Raw genomic sequence first — 8,078 nt, forward strand, 5'->3', positions numbered from 1 at the left:
GAGGCCAACCGAGATCGCATCCGCATCCGCATCCGGCGCACAAAAGCACAGATCACCAATCTTCAGAAGCAAGACAGACAAGGAGAAACAATCTGAATCCTTCTTAACTATGCCAGGACTTTGAGGCTTCCAAAGTCCTTCCTTACGAAATTGGTGGGCCATAAGCTCGGCCGATGGACTGCGGGCCAACATAGTTTGGGACCCCCTAGTCCTGGACATCGTCACCGGGCCATCCGTCGGATGAAGGGGCTCATCTTCATTTTTGGTTCCTCCACGGACGACAACGACGACGAACACGGCTTTGACTCCGACGACTCGAATGATCCACCTGCCACGAACACCTACAACTACGGCGGCGACTAGAAGGGCAAAGAACTTGGGGAGGAAGTGGTGAATTGCTGCCGTGCATGTCATTAATTTCTAGTTTTTTAGCACTATAGTTAGAACCCGCCCGTCGTGAATGTAGATTATGTAAACTTTGTTTCGAGATTCCTTGGTGATCGGAATGTGCGTATCCATGTCCCGTCTCATAGTCGGCGTGATGATCTACGTACTTTTTATTCACTTTGCATGCTTGGTATGAACATAGTGTATCAGATATGAGATAAACAAATACGAAGGACATAAATCGAGGATTGTCCGCTTCGGTCAGTAACGTATTCGTGGACGTTTGAGGGCCGAATTTGATAGACGCTCTTATGTGCCAGCTCACGTAGCTCATATTTTCGAGCAAGGCATCCATTTTTTCTACTTTATTTTCAATCATTTCTCCCCTGGTTTGGTTGCACAAGAATGCAGGTCACGTCGCGAATCGCCGTCCCGTCTCATCCCACGCATCCCAACCGTACGGGTGCAACGCCCGTGCGGCCTCCCAGGAAACCAGCACCAGCCTGTGCCAGTGCCCGTCTCCATCTGTGCGCGCGACGCGACCCAAACCCATGGGCCCGCCACCGCGTCTCTCAACACATACACAGACACTCACTCTCACAAAGCAGAAGCACGACCGAGTGTACATGGCCGGCAGCATACGTACGGCACGCGTGTTCCGTTCCACCCGGGTGGCAGGTTCGCCTCACGCTTTCGTGATAAGATTGCAGTGCACGACTTCTCGTCCCTCCCCGTCGCCCTCTCTCTCGGCGACCAGCATTCAGCAACAGCAGGTTCTCAGGAATAGCAGAGCACAATGCGCCTGGCACCGCCAGACCATACGATCTTCTACAGGCGGGTACGTACGTTTTGCAACGGAACTGCGCCAGCCACAACCACTCAACCAGGGATGTATAGATACTACTAGTAGAGCCAGGGTTCTTTGCCCGATCTGGCACGGGCACTGAACGGCCGCATGTAATTCTCGGGGCTAGTTAAGAGCCGGCTTAAAGCAAAGCAGCGAACAAAGTACTACTCTAAACATGCAGCCCGAACCCTCAAAATAAAAAAATAAAATAAAATAAACATGCAGCCCGAACATGCGGGGCGCTACCAGTGCCCAGTGATTAGCACCAAACCCAGCCAACAAACCCATCTCAAATCTCTGACCAAAAAGAGCTTTGATTATCTGTCGATAGAGAACAGAGAGCACTTGTCAGGTGTGGAAAACATGTCGTTCTTCATCCTTCCCGGAACAGAAACCACGCTGCTGCCCACTGTTTTTTGCACGCACGTACGTAAAGAGACCAACCATGAACCGAGATCGCATCCGCATCCACATCGGCCGCACAAAAAGCGCATACTATCACCAATCTTCAGCAGCAAGACGGAACAATCGGAGGCGAGGAGAGCAGCACCAACGATAGACGACGCGCCAGCCCAGCTGGGACGACACGTTAACGAACCGCCAGCTCGCGCTCGCGTCGCGGCTCGCCCGCTTTCTTTTTTCCCTTTTTCTCCCTCCCTTTTGCCTGTCTTGGTCGCTCTCGGCCTCGCACCGCACCACGCATCCTTTCTCCGCCTCCCTCACCCCCCCCCCCCCCCCCCCCCCCCCCCCTCGATCTCTCCTCCCCTCCCTTCCACCATCCCGCAACGACCATCGACGACCCATGCGCCGCTAGCCAGCCATGCAGCCACACCCGGACCCCGCCTCGCCCCCGCCCCCGCGCCCGCGCCAGGACGACGAGGACGACACCCCGCCGCCCCCGCCGGACCCCATGCCCACGGAGGAGGCGGCGCCCGAGCCCAACCCGGATGCGGAGGAGGCCAAGGACGCGCCCGCGGAGGTGGAGGAGGCGGTGGACCGGGAGGAGGAGGAGGAGGAGGCCAAGGACGGGCACGAGCAGGAGGAGGGGGAGAGGAGGGGCAGGGGGCGGAAGCGAGGGAGGCGGCCCTGCGCGCCCAGGGGCCTCGTCATGGTGAAGCGGGAGCTGCTCGCCCGCTGCATGACGTGCCCGCTCTGCAACCGCCTCCTCCGCGACGCCACCACCGTCTCCGAGTGCCTCCACACATGTGAGCCACCAAATTCTCCTCCCCTTCCGCCTCCCTCCCTCCTCCTCTGCCTCCGCCGCGCCACGATTCTCCCCGACGTCCCTGATCTGGCCAGCGCGTACGGCGCATCCGGGACGTGGGATTCGGCCCCCGCCGTCGCCCCTGGACGTGGGCGCTCGTCCGCTCCGGCGCGTTGACGCCTCGCGCGCGCTGGGATTTCGCTTAATTTACTACAGCTTGCAGGGCCTGGCTCCCACCCCACGTCGCATGAGTCGTCGTCGCCGCCCGCTCTGTTTTACGTGGCCTCTGCTTCTGTTCGTCGGTCATCGATCTGCATGGATGCTATGCCAATCCTAAACCTGCCGCGCCCTGGATCGCTGCCACTCCTTCACCCAGTTCGAGTGCTTGCCATGACGCCTCATTCATGACCAAGACTTGATTAGCCATTATTTATTGTCCACACTCCTGAAATGCTTCTGCTATTCGTCCATGTAGACTCTCTGTTTCATTACCTTACGTCTCTGCCTATTCTGGGGCTAACTAGAAATAACTGACGCCTACTCAGCATGGAAGTTATCACACTGTCACCCCATACGATCTCGATCTCGATCTCGGAGTTGCTTCTGCAGCATTTCTGTTGTTCCTTCTTTCCTGGGTAACCGTGATGCTTCTTTTCATTGTTTATTCCACGGTACTTCCTCCGTAAAGAAATATAAACGCTCTTATATTTCTTTACAGAGGGAGTATGTTCTACAGATAGGTGTCTGACCCTATCATTAACTGTTGAGCTGAGTGTACAACAGTAGTGGGAAACTATGTTTCCTCTATTTACTTCACTTGTTACTGAATTTATCTTACTCTGTTCATTATTTCAGAGCTCTAATTTTGTATTTGATGCAGTTTGTAGAAAGTGTATATACAAGAAGTTTAATGACGAGGAGGTAGAGTCCTGCCCAGTATGTGACATTGATCTTGGCTGCACTCCAGTCGAGAAGCTCAGGTATGCTTATGCTTACGACTATGTACTCCATTGTTTCCACTTTGTGCGCGGTACTGTCAGTTTTCACCTTATTGTTAGCTTTTCTGGATATTTTTGTTATCGTAAAATAACTTTGCAGTAGTTAGTACTACATGTAGAACTTATTAGCTCAGTTCAATTTTTTGCTACCAAAGTTTGAACACAATAGGAGGTAACACACTGGAATAAAGTGTACAAATGTTGCAACCTGCCCTGGAACTTAGTAACGATCTGCGTAAATGCGGTGAACACATAGATTTTTAAGGCCCCTCGCATCTTAGAATTGTCGGCAACACAGCCACAACTTTATATGAATGCTGTAATACACCAATACTGTTTGCTTCAGTTGTATGCTATCTAGTTTCTACGCTAATGATACTGCAATTTGAAATCATAAGGGCCTATTTCAGCGGTAGGCTGTTGTGTTTCTGATTGGCTACACTTGTTGCCTTTTATACAGACTAGGGTTTTGTGCCTAAACTCTTCCAACCTGAATAAAGATTGGGTCTTGGGCCCTTCGGGATAAGTAATTTGAAACAGAGATTCCCACTTGTCATAATACTCTAAAAGAAAGCTTGCTCTGTTTCTTGTTTTGCTGCGGTGTCTTTTTCAGTGCTTTGATGCCGATTTTCTCCCTCTCACTTGACTATATTGGACTATTGGTAGCCTGTGAAAGTGTTGGTTGATGTCAAGTTCATTCATGGCCTGCGAAAACAGTCCGTTTGTCATACTCATAGTTTTCCTGTTAAAACAAGCTGTTATATTTACCATAATATACACCTAAATAGTTTTGCAAAGACCCTAATAGTATGCCAATCTTGATGTTCCGTGATTCCAGTCTGCAGTACCCGCTGTGGGAGTGTGTGGTGGTGTGCATGTGGGTGCTTACATTGTACTTAGTGTTTCTAAAAAAGACCCTAACAGTATTTTTCTTCTTCTAATATATGTATTCCTTATACCTGTATTTGCACATTTCCTGTATTCAGAGCTGACCACAGTCTGCAAGATGTAAGATCCAAAATCTTCCCCTTCAAAAGAAAGAAGATTAAGGCTGAAGATGTTGCATCTCCTGATTCACCTCCTAATAAAAGGAAAGAGAGATCCATCTCTTCATTAGTGGTCCATACACCTAGATTAACACCAACAGGATCGACTGGACGGCGGACAAAGGTAGTTACCAGGAAAGCTGCTGCTGCCTTGCACAGCCTTGGTCCTACCGTTGACAATCCTGTGAAAAAGGAAAACAGTGACAAGAGTGCTCATAGCTCAAGCTTGCCTGCTAATTTGGGCAAAGTGCCAAAAACAAAGAGACAGGTAAACAAACGACACATTAGCATCTTCATGCTAGTTGCGTTAGTTTTTTTAGAAAATAGTTGCATTGGAGTTAGCTGTGGAATGTGCACCGTGTTCTCAAAACAACAATTGGTATTAGCTAGAAGACTGTACACCTCTGCAGTAACTTGAACCTTTTTTGTCCAGATATTGTCAAATGCGGAGGAGGCATCTAACTATTCCAGCAATAAAGATACTGAAGATGATAGTAAGGACATGGCAGATAATGCTGAGCTCTGGAGACCTTTAAATTGTTTGGTCGAAGCTGCAAACAGGACAAAATCCTTTAGGTCGAGTTTACAAGGTTCAGGTGTTAAAAGAGAGCAGCTTAATGGTTCTCCCAGTAGCACAAATGGTATAAAAAGCCCAAAAGAGCATCCGAAGAGACCCAAAACTGAGGATGATAAGAAAGATGCTCCAGTTCCACCAGTGACGCTAAAAAGGAAATTTAAAGGGGCTGGGCGGAGAAGGAGCGGACTTCGAGCTGCAGCCGATGGGGACCCTGATGGGGCACTTATGCAGAACGAAAAGAGATTCAACTGCATATGGTTTTCGTTGGTTGCCTCACTCGAACAGTAAGCATAATCAGTTTATCACACTGTCATAGCATCACTTTGTTTAAATTCAGAAGAAGCAACAACTCGTACATGTTTGTATCTTATCTTCCTGTGCCACTATATTTGTCAGGAAAGGAGACTCGCCTCTACCACAGATACCTTCACACTATTTGCGAATAAAGTAAGCTTGTATTTCTACCCTGTTTTTTGTAAATCTGACGTTAACAAGTCTTGTTTAAATTTACAAGCTGGGTTATCAGTAGATAAATGATAAATAAGCACAAACCTCAGTAACCTTTTTTCGCCATGTCTTGAAATGTTGATCGCTTCACATTGAAATCAGACGTTAACCTTTTAAACAGCACCATAAGCATGCGTTTGTGTTATTTCTCAACTATATCCCTGTGAGAGTTCCCTGTGGCTAATGCACTAACTGTTTTACATCAGAGATGCAAATATACCTGCTTCATCTATCCAAAAGTACCTTGTGCAGAAACTCAGTCTCCCAAGTGAGTCCGAGGTAAGAGCAACATCTGTGTGCCATATATGATGCATAAATTACTGTTTTATGCACAGCTGGATATTTTTTGTATAAATGACTGGGATTTGAAATATAAGTTTCTTTTCTTGTCTGGATGTAGGAGAGTGATCTCATTTCTGCTATCTGTTCTCCAATATGGTTCGCTTCTTGCCATTTGAACAGTAAAGCACACCTATCAAAATTCATGTTATATTGATAACGGGGAGTAAAATTCGTACAGCTTGAGTCTGCCGTCTAGGTGTTTTGATGAAATATGCCGAGCAATAATAAAACTTGAAACTTTGCTTGAACTTTTTTTGAAACTGTCGGCTTTCATATGCTCATCACACATTACCATGCAATAGTTTCACTGCATATTATATTTTTCACTCTCATAATAGTAAACCAAGCCTAGCTCAGTTAGTGGATGTAGAGTCCCACCACCTAATAGTTTGAATTCGCGGCATGTGCTTACTTACTAAAAGAACATGTAGTTCCTCCTACATGCTGCTTATATCTTTTTCATAAGAAATATATGTAACATCTGGCTCTCAAGAACATTTTGCACAAGGATATATCAGGCCAGTTTTTTTGAACAAGCCATGCCCCTGTAAGCACAACTGGTCATGTTCGCTCATATGAATAGTACTTAATCTTCATATTTACAGGTGGAAATAAATTGCTGCGGGCAGCCAGTGAACCCTACACAACCTCTGCGCAATTTAGTAGAGTTGTGGCTGAGGGGGCGATCAGCACAGGCAACACAGGCCATTGTAGGCTCCCCCGCGGAAGAGTTTGTGATGGTGCTAAATTATGGACGGCCAAAGCCCATGGAACCTTTGAGTGCACAGTAATGATTCAACCCATTTCCTTTTGAAAGGTGGGGTCTTTTCTGCCATAGCCAGCCATTTGCTGGGCCGATGGAAGAGGTTGTCGAAAGATGAAGTCCCCGTTGGTACACAACGTCGCGATGTGGCTGGCTCCCTCGACAGCCAACCCTCGTCGACATATTCATGTATTCATTCATGTTGGTAGGTGTTGTTGTTGTTCTTCGATTCCATTATGACATATTTTTTTCTTATTTATTATACACCAAAGATAGATGAAAAATGATCTTTAGATTGGATATAAAGAGAGGGAACGGTCTCAACCATTGATGCTTCTGATTGTAAGAGGTGACTATGACTATGAGTGGATTGAAAATTGCCATTTGGTTGTGTCATGACTTGTTGTAGCACGACATGTATTTAATGGGTACTCCTAAAGAAGACCTGCATGGAATTAAATGCTGTTATAAAGATGTAAGGTCGAATTGGTACTGGTGTTATGTTGGATTGTACAATGTTTGTCTTCCTAGCTTTACAGTATCTCGAGAGGCCAGACAAGTCAACTCTTATCCTGAACCATGTTTGTTTTCGAGGGCAGTATCCTGAATCATATAGATGTGCTACTTTTATTTCTTTCTGAGAAAGCAAGAATTAATTTGTCAATGTTTCATGCATGGCAATGAAGTACTCCGTACTCATGGATGGAGGTTTCAGGAAACAACAGACAGGGGCTCAAAGTTGTAATTCATGTGGTAAAAACAGAATATATGGTTGAAATCTATAGCATAGTTTATGCATTGTTCAAGGGAAACCAATAGCATGGAAGCGGAGTGCAGGAAAAAGCTAAACTAATGCAACAAAATAAAGTACATATATGTCAATTACACAAAAATTTATGCAACAGTTTTACTAGTTGTGTGGAACATAAACTAACCTTTAATGTGACAGAAACAAAACACTTGCAATAAACTCAAAAAGAGACTCACACAAATAATCCATTCTCACTGCAAGTAAAATACTAATAATAAAAATGCACCACATCAAATACAATACTCGTCCTAGAAACAACCATTGTTTGTTACTCACAAGCATGTTGAAGACCGGGAGCACCAGAGCCACGTAGGAGGCCTCTAGAGGCAATATCGACATGGCTCCATTGCGAGCTAGACCACTGGAGCTCCAAGGTTGGTGGCTCAGCAATCCAGCACATCGCTGACAGCCTTGCCCTCTTCTCACTCTCTCTAAAGAGAGGAAGAGCAACAAGCACAATATGAACACTGCAACCATGATTCAAAGTTCGCATATTTAGATGGTCAAGGCATAGTGACATGTTCTCACGTTGTTTACCAACCTTTTGCTTGGCGTTAAGGACGATGAAAAGAAACGAGAGCGACTCACGACAATGT

General features: G+C 46.5%; 1 protein-coding gene across 2 annotated transcripts; it reads left to right on the forward strand.

The window, feature by feature from the left end:
• The first annotated feature begins 1,964 nt into the window (after positions 1 to 1,964).
• LOC125510536 (E3 ubiquitin protein ligase DRIP2) lies at positions 1,965 to 7,172 on the forward strand. 2 transcript variants are annotated; one of them, XM_087521715.1, is made up of 8 exons: positions 1,965 to 2,439; positions 3,319 to 3,418; positions 4,423 to 4,750; positions 4,916 to 5,343; positions 5,456 to 5,506; positions 5,773 to 5,845; positions 5,967 to 6,004; positions 6,514 to 6,656. In XM_087521715.1, exons 1-8 carry the CDS (start codon positions 2,055 to 2,057, stop codon positions 6,521 to 6,523), a joined length of 1,413 nt encoding a protein of 470 aa, XP_087377841.1. In that variant the 5' UTR covers positions 1,965 to 2,054; the 3' UTR covers positions 6,524 to 6,656. The 2 variants fall into 2 exon arrangements, with proteins under 2 accessions (XP_087377841.1, XP_048531709.1); XM_048675752.2 differs by lacking the exon at positions 5,967 to 6,004 and having other exon boundaries at positions 6,514 to 7,172.
• Positions 7,173 to 8,078: the final 906 nt, after the last annotated feature.

This window comes from Triticum urartu, chromosome 5A (genome assembly GCF_056163025.1).
Source record: "Triticum urartu cultivar PI428250 chromosome 5A, HENAU_Tu73, whole genome shotgun sequence".
Lineage (NCBI taxonomy): Eukaryota > Viridiplantae > Streptophyta > Magnoliopsida > Poales > Poaceae > Triticum > Triticum urartu.

Coding starts and splice junctions, on each gene's coding strand:
- LOC125510536 (XM_048675752.2), top strand. CDS start 2,055: ATGCAGCCACACCCGGACCCCGCCTCGCCCCCGCCCCCGCGCCCGCGC. Junction 3,419..4,422: donor ACTCCAGTCGAGAAGCTCAG/GTATGCTTATGC, acceptor TCCTGTATTCAG/AGCTGACCACAGTCTGCAAG. Junction 5,344..5,455: donor TTGGTTGCCTCACTCGAACA/GTAAGCATAATC, acceptor TATATTTGTCAG/GAAAGGAGACTCGCCTCTAC.